This window comes from Gymnoscopelus braueri, assembly GCF_963280865.1.
Source record: "Gymnoscopelus braueri genome assembly, chromosome: 3".
In the NCBI taxonomy this organism is placed as follows: Eukaryota; Metazoa; Chordata; class Actinopteri; order Myctophiformes; family Myctophidae; genus Gymnoscopelus; species Gymnoscopelus braueri.
Genome location: NC_137612.1, coordinates 10,925,201 through 10,942,622, shown reverse-complemented (window position 1 = coordinate 10,942,622; position 17,422 = coordinate 10,925,201). Strand labels below are relative to the sequence as shown.

The 17,422-nt window shown below is 38.6% G+C and overlaps 2 protein-coding genes across 2 annotated transcripts in view; one reads left to right on the top strand and one right to left on the bottom strand.

Moving 5' to 3' along the window:
* The window catches only part of LOC308082533 (AMP deaminase 2-like), a gene marked incomplete at its 5' end in the record, with an annotated part of 557,360 nt that overhangs the window by 277,865 nt on the left and 262,073 nt on the right, over positions 1–17,422 (top strand). The window lies entirely within an intron of this gene.
* thumpd3 (THUMP domain containing 3) lies at positions 4,259–15,706 on the bottom strand. Its single transcript, XM_080424352.1, has 10 exons — positions 15,568–15,706; positions 13,899–14,239; positions 10,845–10,922; positions 9,858–10,358; positions 8,136–8,266; positions 7,292–7,361; positions 6,645–6,760; positions 6,422–6,526; positions 6,023–6,146; positions 4,259–5,070 (listed from the first exon to the last, which is right to left on the bottom strand). The coding sequence occupies exons 2-10, from the start codon at positions 14,178–14,180 to the stop codon at positions 4,879–4,881; spliced, it is 1,599 nt and encodes a 532-aa protein (XP_080280478.1). The 5' UTR covers positions 14,181–14,239; positions 15,568–15,706; the 3' UTR covers positions 4,259–4,878.

The window sequence follows — 17,422 nt, the reverse complement described above, 5'->3', positions numbered from 1 at the left end:
ATAGAAAATATATATTTTTAATAATATATATTACGCGATATTACGAAATATATATTATTTTTTGTTCAAAGATAAGTGCATGGTTCAAGCATGCTAAATTGGCATCGCATCTCAGACTGTAAAACAGGTTTGATAATTACAGTGTATTTGTTCAAAAAGGCTTGAAATCAGGACCCCGTATGGCAGGTTTGTTAATTATTATAATTACAGTGTGTTCAAAAGGGCTTGAAATCAGGACTATACTCTCCTGGATACACAGATTCAACCTCAGGTTGAACTGACCATGACGTCACACCACTAGAAGGTCAACTAAAAATTATATACATACAGTGGTGGAAAAAGTGCAATTTTAAAGTAAAAAAAAAGAAGGTTAAAGTATCAATACTGCAATGTAGACATACTCTGTTACAATTAAGTCCAGAAGTCAAAATTTACTTTAGTAAAAGTACAAAAGTATTGGTATCAAAATGTACTTGTAGAGAAAGTATACTCATTCTGCAGAATGTCGCATTTCGCATTTCAGAAATGTATGAACATCTTTTGAAAAGATCAGATCTACAAGCTCACAATGCGTCGTGATACGACGCATTGTGAGCTTGTAGATCGGCTATTTTCAAATGGCCAAAATGTATATGGCTGAAGTGGCTATACAAAGTAACTAGTAACTAAAGTTTCCAAATAATTGTAGTGGAGTAAAAGTACAATATTTGCCTCTGAGATGTAATGGGAGTAGAAGTAAAAGCACAGAAAATTGGAAATACTCCAGTAAAGCAGGGGTTTTCAACTGATTGTGAACCAGGGACCACCACCCTGACTAAGAATCAACCTGGGGACCACTGTTGTGTTGGGTGGGGATATGAGCTAATTACTTTGGTAACACTTGCTATGCATCCCGTGTCTATATGTCCCACTGTTTCTCAACCAATGGTCCACGGACTACTAGAGGTCCATGGCATAAATAGGCCTGCAGGTTGTCAATGGGAAAATGTTTTAAAATATAAATAAAAAAATGTGGCTAAATAATATTTCAAATGTCCATCAAATGTAAGAAAATAATTTGAATTAATAGGCGTGGTGTGGAAGAAAAAGCTTGAAATTAAATTATGACTGTTTAGGGCTTGATTTAATTTGTTGCACGATATTACGTGCAACAAATTATGCAGATTATTTATCTGAAATATGCGAGTGGTCCAAAGCAAGGTTGAGAATCACTGATCTATTCCTATCCCACGGTTACCCTTATTCTGTTCTCTTACTTTATCCAACATCCCATTAAACTCATGTTAACTGATACACGGATTTGTATCTTATGTATGAGTGAGCAGACACATACGATACAGTAGTACACTGTTCCGTGGAAAACAAATACAAATAAAAATCTTCACTTTCCTTCACTACTAAATGCATGGTCAGGGACCACATGCAATACCTTAACGGATCACCTGTTGAAAACCCCTGCAGTAAAGAAATAAATACCTCAAAATTGTACTTAAAGGGTAGGACCACTTTAGTAGAGGTTTGGGTTGTGTAGTTACCTTGCCATGATGTAACTCCAAAGGTGGGCAAGAAATCAAAAATAATTGCTCCATTGATTAGAAATTGATAATTCAAAATATGCTCCTCATTGACTTACATTGTACGGTAAAACAGCTCTCAAAGTCACTCTTTTAGCACATAAATGAACCCAAACATAGCTGATTCAGACAATATAGAGCATCACCAAACCCAGTACTGTTTGTTTTTTTAATAAAAATGTCAACTTCCTGTTGATTTTACAATTTGAAGATCTGGATCCGGATCCGCCGATCCAGTCCGGGTTTTCTACTTATTAAAAATGGCAAAATCAACAGGAAGTTGACATTTTTATAAAAAAAAAAAAACAGCACTGGGTTTGGTGATGTTCTATATTGTCTGAATCAACTTTGTTTGCGTTTGTTTTTGTACTAAAAGAGTGACTTTGAGAGCAGTTTTACCGTACAATGTAAGTCAATGAGGAGCATATTTTGAATTATCAATTTCTAATCAATGGAGCAATTATTTTAGATTTCTTGCCCACCTTTGGAGTTACATCATGGCAAGGCAACTACACAACCCAAACCTCTACCAAAGTGGTCTTGCCATTTAAGTACAGTACTTGAGTAAAATGTACTTAGTTACTTCACACCACTACATTTATACAAGTGTGAGTCTTTGTAACAAGAACAAATGTATAACCCTAACCCATATCTGTGCATAGGCATGTAGGTTATGCGATTCGGAAACATTTAGCCAAATATATTTCCATCCATCCGTCCATCTTCAACCGCTTATCCGGAGTTGGGTCGTGGGGGCAACAGTTTCAGCTCCAGACTTCCTTTTCCTGAGCAACATTAGCCACTTCCTCCTGGGGAATCCTGAGGCTTTCCCAGGCCAGTGTGGAGATGTAATCCCCCCATCTGGTCCTTGGTCTGCCACGGGGTCTCCTCACAGTGGGAAGTGCAGCGAGGACCTCCCTAGGGAGACGCTCGGGAGGCATCCGTACTAGATGCCCAAACCACCTAAGCTGGCTCCTTTCAAAGTCAAGGAGCAGCGGCTCTACTCCGAGGGAGCAGTGTTGATTTTGACAGCAAATTTTGTTTTGTTTTAGTCATAGTCTTTTGAATAAAATTCTGTTTAGTTTTAGTAATATTTTAGTCACCTGAAATGTTTTACTTTTAGTCTAGTTTTAGTCGACTAAATATCATAAGATTTTAAATCGACTAAATCTACAGTTCAACTAAAATTTATTTTTGGCGGGCCGTGATGGCATCGAAATGATTTTCACTTAGCTGCATGCAGAACATAGCCGATATGTACATAGTGCAGTGCGACGTGTTGTGAGCTTGTAGATCAACTATTTTCGGTCCGACACCCGCGCGTACCCATGATCTTGTCTTAGTTCTACTGGATCTCTTTTTAGTCTAGTTTATTTGTTTCAATATATTTAGTATTTTCATAGTTTTAGTCATCATAGCTTAGTTTTCAAATAAAGTTTTCGTAAGTGAAAACATTTAGTCAACAGACATTTTTCATCATAGATTTAGTCGACAAAATCAACACTGCGAGGGAGTTGCCAGCCACCCGTCTGAGAAAAATAATCGCTTGCATCCAATGACACACACTTCTATTTCATCACCTGGCTACGTTCACATACAGAGGCTATAAAACACACATGCTCTATGACATGTACACACTAACCATGACTTCACTATTTTCATGAAAACACAAACGTTTATTTTGAAACTGGGATCGAATGTCCTGTTCTGACGGCCGGGATGTGTGCACAATGCACATGGTGTCATCATCACAAACATGTTTTGGCGTGTGTCACACTCAACTGAATGATGTGTTAATCTGAAGGTAACATCATTCAGGAAACAACATTTATTAATCAGAACAAAGAACAGTTATACTCATTGGTGTGTGCTCAAGCAGGTTTCCCCCAAATATGAACAGCTTCACTCAAAACCGTCGTAATTATGACACTGCTGAAAATAATAAGCTTAAAGGAGAATTCCGGAGTACGTTTTTCTTACCTTTCATATGATATTACTATATCCTAGGACGAGTAGTACAGTAGAAAAAAATCCACCGCAGCTAAAAACCAGAGCGGACGGTCCATGCTCTATATCCCGTATTTTTATCGCGATTTTATTATATATTTTTGCTCATATCTGACTTTCCTATTGAGGTGTTTGTGTGAGATGCACCCCTCCGGAAGCCGAGATTTCGCCCGCCATCAGATTGTGAACACTACGGCAGCCCATTTCGAACAAAAACATCGTGAACAGTTTTCTGTCATTAGGAAAGTCAGATATGAACCAAAAAGTATACTTAAAGGGGAAGACCACTTTGGTAGAGGTTTGGTTTGTGTAGTTACCTTGCCATGATGTAACTCCAAAGGTGGACAAGAAATGAAAAATAATTGCTCCATTAATTAGAAATTGATAATTAAAAATATGCTCCCCATTGACTTACATTATACACTGAAACAGCTCTCAAAGTCACTCTTTTAGCCCATAAACGAACACAAACTAAGCTGATTCAGACAATATAGAACATCACCAAACCCAGTACTGTTTATTTTTTTAATAAAAATGTCAACTTCCTGATGATTTTACTATTTGAAGATCCGGATCCGCCGATCCAGTCCAGGTTTTCTTTCTAATAAAAATAGCTAAATCAACAGTAAGTTAACATTTTTATAAAAAAAAAAAAAACAGTACTGGGTTTGGTGATGTTCTATATTGTCTGAATCGACTTTGTTTACATTCGTTTACATGCTAAAAGAGCGACTTTGAGAGCTGTTTTACTGTACAATGTAAGTCAATGAGGAGCATATTTTGAATTATCAATTTCTAATCAATGCAGCAATAATTTTTTATTTCTTGCCCACCTTTGGAGTTACATCATGGCGAGGTAACTACACAACCCAAACCTCTACCAAAGTGGTCTTGCCCTTTAAAAACGCGAAAAAAATACGCGATCTAGAGCATGGACTGTCCGCTCTGGTTTTTAGCTGCGGTGGACTCGGGATGGAGTGAAATTCTACTGTACTACTCGTCCTAGGATATAGTAATATCATATAAAAGGTAAGAAAAACGTACTCCAGAATTCTCCTTTCACATAATCAACACTTCTTTTTCCAGTTCAATAAACCAGTGGCCAACCATTAAAAAAACAACAACCTTAGTTGGGAAGCAAAACATGCTTGGCACACTTCACCAAATAACTTAAATGAGGCCTGAGCTTAGAAAACAAGAGTCTGTAAAACTGGCAAGTAACAAACTGAAAGAAATTCTTTTTTCTAAACAGTGTGTTGTTAAAGCTTCAAAACGCCACAACAAAACCTCGAAGCATTTAGAGTGCTACTTTGTCCTTCTCATCTCCAACCGTGTTGCTGGCATTTCCTGTCGGTTCGTAGACATCTTCGGGAGTTTGGCCAAACGTCGCCGCGGTCCGTCTGAGGAGGAACACCCCAGCATGTAAGCCTCCAACATTGACCCACACCGTGTGGGACCTCTTCCACAGTCCTCCCATTCTCGATATGGCCTGGAAGCAAAACACAAACAGGACGGTGAACAGACTGTAGGAGCCAGTTCTTTATATTCAATAATATTATTTATTTATTTATTGGCCTTGTATTGTGGTGTGTGGCTACTAATGGCTGTAGTGTGCTCAACCCCCTGCAGGTCTCCCTTAAAAGGAAAGGTGTATCATGCTAGGGGCGTGACAGACTGAGAGGCACACAGTCTTTAGACCTTGTTTGCGTGCGGGAGATTTATTTCATATATTATTTTATTCTATAACAAGTTTAGTTTGCTTTTCATTTTTGCATCTCTGTAAAAGAATAAAATAACATCTTTAATTTGAAACATTAACATTCTATTCTTCAACCTGCAACGAGCGTCTATTATTTCAATCTGTCCAAGAGTGACTCACACAAATGGGAAAAGTTATTTTTTAAGAAAAGGATATGTGGTCACTACAAGAACGGTGAAACATTTGTTCTGCGTAAAATAAGTAGTCTACTCAGAGACATTAAGCTGATAAAAGCTTCCGTCACAATAGCAGAACTGATTCAATACTACATCTTTCAAACGTGAGTTTATTTCCGAGGAAGCCGACTCCACAATGGGGTGGGAGTGCTTATGACCACAAAGACAACAGCAGGCTTTGTGTTCATAGACATCAGGGAGTTTACTTGGCAAGTCTTTAGCACGTCTACTATTCTATTAAACAACAACTATGTCTATGTAGTCATTTATTAAGAATTCTACTTCGATATGCAACTGCTCTAAGTTACAGTATTATTGTAGATAGTGACTCAACATCAACTGAGAGGAATAGCTTGTGGAAAATCACACAGCTTTTGTTATACCTTTATTCCAAGAAAATAATTATCTTGGATACATGTCCTGTACACTTTACACCTTTACTATGACAGTAAGACAAACTAAAAGCCTGGCATGCAGGTTGGCAAATCCGACTGTTCCCTCTTTACCTTTGCAAAGCATTTCTTGTCCTGGGTCAACAGCACAGCCGTCCCAGAGCCTGGTCTGCACACACGGGCCATCTCTCTCAGACAGGAGGGGTAAAGGTCCCAGTTCTTCTTCCTGGAGCCCATTCTTCAAGAAAGCATGTGACATTTGTATTTTTTTAGGTAGGCTATAGCAGTGGTTCTCAAACTTTTTTTATATAGTGTCACAGTCATTTTAACACATTTAGCTGGGGACCCCCTGGAACCCCCCCAAGGACCCAACTTTGAAAACCAATGGGCTATACTGTTGATATTTATATTGAATTTGTCATGGTATTGTTTATAAATAGATTCTAAGAAATAACCTCAGAGCAATAAACTGCTAGGTGTAATCACTCAAATTATGTTCCAGATAGGTGTTACCTCTTGCCGAAGGGCATGTCAGTGATGATGATGTCAACAGAGCTGGTTCTTATTGGTAGATGGCACAGATCCCACTGCAGCGTGTCAATGGGCAGTCCAGGTGCACTGTTTCAACGTAATGGTTTCTACAGTAAGTCATAATGGCATCACATTTGCCATAATCCAAGCCAACTCCATATTTTAATGTTCAGAGGATAGAAATGCTTTTGCTATAACTTCTCACCTGCCCTTGTCATGCCTTTTCTTCTGGACGTGGCATATGTTATGGACCGTGCGGTTGACCGCCATGTCGTTGTTGTCGCCGGCCAGGTAAAACGAATTTTGAAATTCTATGGCTCCCTATAATAAAAGAAAATCATCATACAAGTTAGTTAACCCATCAAGACCTGAGACCGATTACAAAATGTCTTCTAAATCCTAACAGTTTTCTGAAAAGGTCATGTCACTATATCAGTGGTGCTCAAACTTTTTCATGCCAAGGACCCCCAAAATCTATGTATTTGGCTACCGACCCCCCCCCCCCCCGCCCTCCCCCCACATCTCAAAATATTTAGTTCCATGGACCCCCAGAAGCAAAGATTTGGTTAGAAATGTTGGCTTTATAAGAATATATATATATTCAAAGATTTGCACAAATTGTCACAATTTGTCAAAAATAGCAGATCTACAAGCTCGTAGCGCGGCACGACGTGACGCGCTATGAGCTTCTATATCTGCTATTTTTGAATAATAATGCTTTTCAGCCCAATCTTAAATGACACCAGAAATGCTTTCCCGGTTTCAATGGGTTAACATACCATTACTACTTGCATACACATCGGACCCTTTTTTATCTACATTTAGTAAAAATGTTGACGGCTGTTCTCTTACCTCCAGTGGTATAGCACCAGTTCCACACATGGGATCAAGGATGATATCCGATGGCTGAGGTTTACACAACCTGCAAATTATAATCACATCCAAAATGTTTAATTTAACATGCCTTGCCTACTTGCTATCAGTACCCCCTGCAGCCCACATGGAGCTACTGCAGGCATGTCAATTCAAATCAAATAATATTCAATAACTACGTCAACATCTGCATCGTCAAGCAATAATCAAGAGCTACTAGCTGCAGGCAAAACTAAACCTACACAAGAACGTCATTTTAAAAAGCTTAACTTATTGAGACTTATGATGGTTTAAGAGGTTATTACTGTTACACAAATATATCTGAATATTACAGGAATCATAGTGTTTATTTTTAACTCTATATATATAATATGTGTTTAACCCATTTAATCCGGGAACGCATCTCTGTCATTTTAGATTTCTTTGGCTATTCAAAAATAGCAGATATACTATGAGCTTGTAGATCTGCTATTTTTGAAAAATCATGAACATTTGTGCAAATCTTTGAATATATATATTTTTTGTAACTCAAATCTTTGCTTCTGGGGGTCCCTGGAACAACATATTTTACAAATGTTTGCTTTAATAAATATATATATATATTCAAAGATTTGACACATTTTCAAGATCTTTCAAAAACAGCAGATCTACAAGCTCATAGCGCGGCACTCGGTGCCGCGCTATGAGCTTGTAGATCTGCTGTTTTTGAATAGCCAAAGTATAAAATACTGGTTTAAGTGGTTACACAGATCAGTTCCCGGTTTTAATAGGTTAACTGGCAGCAATAGCAGTAACTTTGGTGTTGCAATATATATCTAGTGACCTGAGCATGCCATAGCACAGGGTGGAGCGCAGGGTGGTAGGCCCAAAGTGAGTGATGTTTCGTCGGTGAAGACTCTCTTCTGTCAGCGCAACGCCTATCACCACCTCTTTACCGTGTATGTTCAGAAGGACCTGCAGCAGAATTGGACATAAAAAGAAGGTGGGAAAAACAGAAAAATAAAAACTAAGAAAAAAACGCAGCAAAAATCTGTGCTTTGGGTAGAGCATAGCAGTAACACTTCCGAGCAAGGAAATTCTAACCTAATTTATACTTTATCGTATATTCTCGGAGAAAATCAGTATTTTTTTGCCAGGCACCACATTCACACGACAAAGTATAAATTAGGCATAACTATGCCAGTATAGAGCATCGCAGCTCCCGCCCACTTCCTGGTTTTTCGTGGTGCCGGAAGGAACAACTCAATGCATTTTTCCCATTGACATTTCCAAAACTATTTATATCTATTAATTTTTTTTTTCCTGTGATTTATTTTATTTTATATTTAATTATATGATATACTATATTTAATAAATACCCTTTGTTTTGCCGTTTTCCAAAAAAAATAATCACAGAATCAAACGTTTTATGGTCATGATTCATGTCATGTCATGATGGCTTGATTCGAGGCTTAAATTAATAGATATCAATATTTTTGGAAATGTCAATGGGAAAAATGCATTGAGTTGTTCCTTCCGGCACCACGAAAAACCAGGAAGTGGGCGGGAACTGCGATGCTCTATTGCAATGCCAGTGTAGCTCAAAGAATCAATCCATCTTCAGTAAATGGTGACCTGGGTGGGGACAGTGTTTCTGCTATCGTATGCGAGACCAAGACAATGGCAAGACCACAGATCACATGCCTCTGTAAACAAGACAAGGTCTAATAACAGCGTGGCTCCCATGTGGATCTCAGACTTCACGCCGTAAATACATCGACAACTCTTTGTTAAGTTATGAGGTGACATGATTGAAATAACAGCTCCGCCTCACTCACCCTATCAAATGTAATCAGACATTGGCCTCGCCTTATTTTAACTGGCATTACTGACACCCAGAATTGTTATATTAAGTAATCAGTAAGGAATTCAAAACACTAAATCAAGACGCAGACATTTGTTTTGGCTGGCAACAACCAGTGGTGGAAAAAGTACTCACGTTTTGTACTTAAGTAAAAGGATCAATACTGCAATGTAGAAATACTCCGTTACAAGTAAAAGTCCGGTATTCAAAATGTAGTTGAGTAAAAGTACAAAAGTATTCGCATCAAAATATACTTAAGTACTGAAAGTAAAAGTACTCAGTTTGCAGAATGTCCCATTTCACAAGTTTCCAAACGTATGAAAATGCTTTGAAAATAGCAGATCTACAAGATCACAACGTGTCGCTTTGCGATGCGTTGTGAGCTTGTAGATCGGCTATTTTCAAATAGCCTAAGTATGCATATAGGGCTGTGGTAAATGTATGTTTTGTAATGATAATCTAAATCTACAAAGTAACTAAAGTTTTCAAATAAATCTAGTGGATTAAAAGTACAATATTTGCCTCTGAGATGTAGTGGAGTAGAAGTAAAAGTATTGTAAAATTGGAATTACTAACTCCAGTAAAGTAAAAGTACCTAACAAAATGTTACTTAAGTACAGTACTTGAGTACATTTCCTTAGTTACTTTACACCACTGGCAACAACAACACCACGTCTCAAGTTGTAACAAGCAGACGCCCACCTCGATATCAAACTTTGTCATGTCTGCCTTCCACTGGAAGAAGTCTTGCACGGCTCCACCAAAGTCCCTGGCTGCTTCGTTGGAGGAAAAGCTGTGTTTATCCCCGGCCCTGTTGCACGTCACACGGAACTTGAGCACTTTGGTCTCCGGCGTCGTCGTGTCCTCCGTCGAGTCCTGGCTATTGTTGGCGTCTGCGTCTATGTCTGGAGTGTCTTCTTCGCCCTCGGCCTGGCCTTCGGCGGTCGTCTCCTCCAACACCAGCTGTTGCTGCAGTGTCTCGCTCAGCTCTGCTGCACCTGTGGTGGCCTCGCCGTTTGCTTCTTTGACCTCGCCGTTAGCTTCTTTGACCTCGCCGTTAGCTTTGTTAGCCTTTGTGCCCTTTTTTCCCTTTCTTCTGAAACCTTTTTTCTTCTTCAGGTTGTTGTTCAGTTTCCACACCTCCAGAGCGTTGGTCCACGGTAGGTCGGAGGCGAGCTGCATCAGATCCTTCAGTGTCTCCTCCTAAAACAGGACATAAAGGTTGTGTCTTTATTTGGTTAATAGGAGAATTATATTCTTAAAGGAATAATTCAATAAAAAAATTACTTATTTCTATCAATTACACACACCCCATGAAGCCTTGAATTCATGGAGATGTTTTTGTTTTTGTCGTATTCCTAAGCCAATAATTAGATGACCGGTGGAAAGATGCTAATGTCTCTAGTAGGAGACTCAAAGTTGACACTTTGAGTCTCCTACCGGAGCAGCCGCCGGTCATCAAATTATTGGCTTAGGAATGTGACAAAAATAAAGAAATCTCTATGAAGTCTCCATGGGGTGTGTGATCGATAGAAAAAATGTCATTTTGGGGGTTAACTATCCCTTTAAGTGGGAGCTAATCATTATTATAACAGCAGCATATTCATATAATTCATATTAGACTACCGGTATGTTTTTTTTATATTAGTACAATGGGTGGGTTGACCTGTGTGTGAATATAATGCCTACCTTGGAGTCTTTGAACTGGTAGTTGTCGTACTCTTCAACCACAACAAACAGGTTGTCTACAGATTTCAGAAGATGGGCCTGTTGGCATGTCGAAATATAAATGAGACAGAAAGAGAGAGAAAGACACATGAGCAAATGAATATGATTGCAGTATGCAGTAACCAACCCACACATCTTTACCAATTCATTTCCAAAACTTTTCCAAAACTCACTGAAAACCCAATTTCCAGGCCTATATAACAATCATTCAGCGCAATAATGAGTCTCTTACTCCTGTACAATGCCCAAAGACAGGCAGTGTAGCAAAAATAAAGCACCGTCTGTCACCGGGTCCTCCTGTCCAAATTAACACATTTTCCCCAGAAGCTATACAATGGTTTAGTTCCTATCTATCCACCAGAAAACAGTGTGTAAGTGTAAACAGTGTTAAATCCCCCTACCACACCTGTTCGGTCGGTGTCCCCCAGGGCTCAATACTAGGTCCAATTCTGTTCTCACTGTACATAAATGACCTACCTGAAGTATGTAATAATCTACATGTCCAGATGTATGCAGATAAAACCCATTGAACAGCTCTACAAAAGTGCGCTCAAGGTGTTTGACAGGAAGCCTCACTCTTATCATCATTGTAACATACTCAGGAGGCTCATTTTTTTTTTTGCTTTGACAATTTCAAAAAGTTCAAACAGGTTGGGGTCATATACAAGACCTTACATGGTCTGTGCCCGCCCCCCCTAAGGGAATTCATTAAAAGGAAGCCTGAAAGAGGAATCAGTACCAGAGCAACCACTCGAGGAGATTGTGAAGTGCCGCACCGGCAAACAACCTTCGGTCAAAATGTCCTCTCAGTACAGGGTTGTGTAGCATGGAATGGCCTTCCTCTACATATAAGGGATTGTGCTACATTTCCATCTTTTAAATTCAATGGTAAAAAGATGGAAAAGAAAAAAAGATGGTTGCTTGAAAACCAAAGCTGCAACCATTTGTGATCATATTTTAGGTTTATTTTTAGGCTATGTAATGTTATGTAAATGTATTTCACCGTTTGTCTGTTTTCTGATGTTATGTTTTTCTGATTTTATGTTTTGTGTGAGGACTGCGGATGAAAATTAGCATCTTTGCTAAATCCGGTGTATTTACGTTCATGTGACGTTCATTAATATGCTCTGTCCTGTCTAAATAGACAAATAAAGTAAAAAGTAAAAGAATGGTATAATTCCATTCAGAATTTCATGCAAAATGTACTAATTAACTACGCATCACGCTGCAGCACGTTGTGAGCTTGTAGATCTGTTCTTTTTGTCACATCCGGTAAACATTAGGCTGCGATCACGCAGCCCGTTCGGCGAAAAACTGCTTATGTTACATATTTTGTGTAATGTTACACATGTTTTGGAAAATGTTTTTCATTAACAAAATCAATGGCCAAGAACAATACATAGCCAAATATATTTTCCGGACCCTTGATACATTCCAAACCTTTTCCAGGACTGGAAAGGGTTTTTTCTAATTTCAAAATATTTCCAGGAATTTCATGACCGTGGGGACCCTGCCAATGTGTACGGCTACATAAAAACATGTTAAATCAGTGTCCTAAATAATTAACTCTAAATCCTTGAGCTGACTAATGACTGTAATTTGGAAACTCTCTTGTTGGACACATAATCCTAATTTGTGCCGTATCTGTGACAAATTGTCAGTTGACATAACTTGTTGCAAGATGTTTTACATTTATATTTCCGTGACAGTGTGTTGCTACGATAGTCATCAAATAACAACCCCAACTTTGTTTACACTAGTGCCTACCCGTTGTTAGAGTACTGTCAGTATCTCTGACATCACCTGTGATGTAAGAGCTACTGACATTTACTTAATTCCTGTGCCCATATAGCCATAAATCAAATTTGACACAGTAAAGAGGTCAATGAAATCCATCTGTCGTTAATCGTTAAACAAGCATCCCCATAATCCACATAATTAAATAATAAATACAATCTTGGCACACTTCATTATAAACAAATCTATATGTCCTAAGAGGTGGTGTTGTGGTTGCATGATACCGTCTAAAACAGGGGTCTTCAACAGGGGGTCCTCAGAGTTACTACAGGGGGGGTCTCTAAATCTTTGTGTGATTATTAACCACTTGAACCCTAGCATCCCTATTCTGAGGAACATTAGCTGAAAATAGCAGATCTGAACTTGTAGATCAGCTATTTTCGGCAAAGACATTTGGTGCAGAGGGGAAAAGGAACAAACCAAATACAGAGCCTAAGGTCAAGTTTACGAAGTATTGAGGGTTAAAGTGATCAAATGTCTGAAATGAACAAAACATTAATTTACACAACACTGATGATAGTTAATGAAGCCATCTATGAAAAGGTTTAATCTGCAACACAATTTTACACAATACTGTATGTAGTGGGTGTCCCTGCAATATAGCTAAGCTCTCTCAGCTAAGGGGTCCTTTGAAAATACGTAAATGTGTACATATTTCATCAACTATTAGTGACTTTAAAGGGAAAACTAAGATAGGGCTTTCAGTATAACACATTTCAGCTCCATAAAATAAGCCACCAGGCAAGAGAAGTACAGATGGAGTTGGAATGGAACCCATTCAATCCGGGAACGCATCTCTTGTCATTTTAGATTTCTTTGGCTATTCAAAAATAGCAGATATACAAGCTCAATCGCTATGAGCTTGTAGATCTGCTATTTTTTTTTAATCGTGAATTGTTTTGCAAATCTTTAAATAATTTATATTTTATTTTAAAGCGAACATTTGTAAAATATTTTGTTCCAGGGACCCCCAGAAGCAAAGATTTGAGTTACAAATGTTCGCTTGAAAAATATCTATATACAAAGATTTGCACAAATGTTCACGATTAAAAAGAAATTGCAGATCTACAAGCTCAGCTATGAGGTTGTATATCTGCTATATTTGAATAGCCCAAAGAAATCTAAACATGACACAGATGTGTTCCCGGTCTTAAAGGGCTAAAGTAACTTGACAGAGAGAGAATACAACAGGCATTGCGAGTCAAGTCACTGCTTTACCTGGAAAAGCTTGTCAGTAGTTATCTGAAAGTAGATGCGACCCCGGTCCTTGCTGATTCGTGCCTCCACGCCGATCTTCTCCTGGACCTCCTCTGCTGCCGTGTGTTCGAACCCGGTTGGAACCGTTGCACCGATCATTACTGTGATGAAGGTGGTCTCACTGGTGGTGCTGGTGGCCTCACTGTCAGTGGAGGTGGTGCTGGGAGGGGGTTCCACTGCCATCGGGCTCGGGGGGGCATCCTCTGGGCTCTGGGAAGCATCATCCTCCTGGGATGAGGACATGGTTGTTGCAGGCTGCCTTACTGGACACCGTCTGCCAGACACCTGCAGTTAAGTGTTACCTGGGGAGGATGGTAAGAGTTCAGATGTATTGAAGGGATATACAGTATAGCCCCTTAGATGCAATATTCCATTTTCGAGGGGGTCCCATCAAAACATGGAACAACAGACATACATACTGTAGATACATAGAATGAACCAGTGGTGTAAAGTAACTAAGTACATGTACTCAAGTACTGTACTTAAGTACAATTCTGAGGTATTTTCTTTTACTTTACTGGAGTATTTCCAAATCTCTGTACTTTAACGATCGACTCCACTACATCTCAGAGGCAAATATTGTAATTTTACTCCACTATAATGATTTGAAAACTTTAGTTAGTTACTTTGTAGATTTTAATTATTATATCAAAGCCACTTCAGCCTTATATACATTTCGGCCATTTGAAAATAGCCGATCTACTTGTAGATCTGCTATTTTCAAAAGATTCTTTTATGAATTTTATACATTAGAATACTTTGTGAAATGGTATTCTGCATAATGAGTACTTTCTACTTTTGGTACTTTAAGTACATTTTGATACCATACTTTTGTACTTTTACTCAAGCACATTTTGAATTCCAGACTTTTACTTGTAACAGCTAGTATTTCTGAGTATTATTGATACTTTTACTTAAGTAAAAAAATACATGTACTTTTCCCACCACTGCAATACACAGATACATTCATACACAGATATAGGTTGCTCACCCTCTCCCACCCAAAAGGACCCAATGGAAACAAGCCATAGGCTTTCTTGGGTTTAAAATCCCCTTAACAGACCTTGTGTTGAACTGTACTTTCCTGTGCTTTTTTTTGCAAACAGCTAATAAAGTATTCAATCAATCAATCAATCAATCAATCAATCAATCAACCACCACTCCACCATCAGCTGTTGTCGAACAACAGAAGAGAAAGCAGGGTACAGTACAAATACATCAGTGTATATATCCCTCCCTACCAGTACAGTCACATTTAGAAGCATATAATTCAAATTGTACTGTATCAAGACGTGAATATAGGGAAGTCCTGAAGCCACAGAATGATGTTGTAAGAGAGGAAATTCAACTTATCAATATAGCTTTTGACTGGCCGAAGAATGACAGAAAGACAGCCATTTATCTTTTTACAAGGACAATTCTGTCCTTTCCACTGTTCCAGGCGCTTTAATATAATCATGGGACACCATGAAACATTACTAAAAGACACTAGATCATCATCCTGATGCAGCATTGTTTGTACCCTGTCTGTCTGTCTGCTAACGTTAGCTGTGAGGAGCTGGAGAAAGTTACTATTGAATTAAAGACAGCTATTAGCAATGTCCATTATAATGGTCATCTAAAAACCCACCGGTTGACTTGAAGAAGACGCAGCTGATGTTATTGGTACCAGTTCCTTTCAGTTAGATAATATTGTAATGTAATTTTAATAATCACACAGGCACAAACACACGAGGCAACAGTTTGACAAGCTGCCTGCTGCAATCCCGATTCCCTACTACTTCCGGGTACATGTTTACAATTACAACAAGCGACCGGTAGAGGGCGTCAGGATACAACCTTTGCAGCTGGGAGGCTGCAACCAACACAACAACAAAAAATACCCTAGAACAGTGGTTCTCAAAGTGGATTCCAGGGACTCTCTGGGTTAATTTAAGGGGGTTCTAAATTGACCCTTACAAGTCTGTAATTCTGACAGTATACAAATGGAACCAAATGGACCGGTTCCATTTGTATACTGTCGGAGTTAAGGGGAGACCTTGAAATTTAAAAGTTTGAGAACCACTGGCCTAGATCAGTGGTTCTCAAACTATTTCATGTGAAGGACCCCCAAATTGATATGTAATTTGGCTGTGGACACCCATCTGAAAATGTATTGTGCCAGGGACCCCCAGAAGAGAAGATATATGTTCAAAAATAAATTATTCAAAATAATTCAAAATATTTCAGATATTTTTCACAATTGTTCCAAAATAGCAGATCTACAAGCTCGCAGCGTGGCACGAAGTGACGCACTGTGAGCTTGTATATCTGCTATTTAGACTACCAACTACACTTAACCCAAAATGCAAAGAAAATACAAATAAATGGAAAGGAGAGAAAGTGGAAAAAAAATCATCAATATAAGAATATAGAATTTCGACAATATGGTAATAGAGAAATAGCAACAGTATTTACAAACTTCTATTATTTCCCACAAAGACTAGCCTACTTGCATGTATGTTTAGGACAACATATTAAATTTTGCCAAAGAAAGCTGATTAGGCGAAAGGCCATAAGAACAACCTATGTTACAGGTCTCCCTACACCACACATTCATTCATTAATCATTCATTAATTCCGACTGTATATTCAGTTTTCTCTGTCACACGTCAATCATGAACTCTAGATCAATGCTTTAGATAATTCTCCATGTATCACCAAAAAGCTATCGACAGTTATTATTTACAGTCATCGCAACAGTAACTGACAATCATCTCATGTTCATCAATAGAACTGCAACTGTCGATTATTTTTCTTATTTTCTTATTGATTATCTATTACATTTTGTTATTAATTGAATAATCAAAAATTCAAATTTGTATTTATCATCTAATTGATTAACCACTATATGTTACTTTATACTTTGTCCCACAACAGTGTTGTGCAAAAATAGTGAAAATAGCACTACAAGCTTAAAACATCTAACCAGCTAGAAGTTATAGCCCAACGAGAGATGTACGTATGAATGACTATTCAGATCATAGGTTTTGCTCTCTCCACCTACAGTATAGATAAAGATAGTCTGTCCTAAATCTAGTCTAACAATACAAATCTTCTCTTATGGGTGGGGTCCCTTTTCAAATGAGGTCCAGGGCCACATTCTTATCAATTTGGGGGACCGTCTGTGACATGAAAATGTTTGAGGAAAAACTGCTTCAGACATAGACTGATGATGGGGCACTTTTCTCCTCAGTTTGCACCATTTAATGTAACAATGTGCTGCTGGAACACTGAATAAACCATGGATGCAGCCTCAGTTAACTTCTACAGCACAGCCGAAAAAAATGTTGTACGATTTTTTTCCGGCTTGTAGCTCTGCGCCTTTTCGGGCGAAATTATTTGACCGGTGCCCAGTTCACCATATTCACTGATAATAATCCTGTGCCGCACCTCCAGACGGCCAGGTTGGGTGCGGTGGAGCAGCGGTGGGCGGCTCAGTTGGC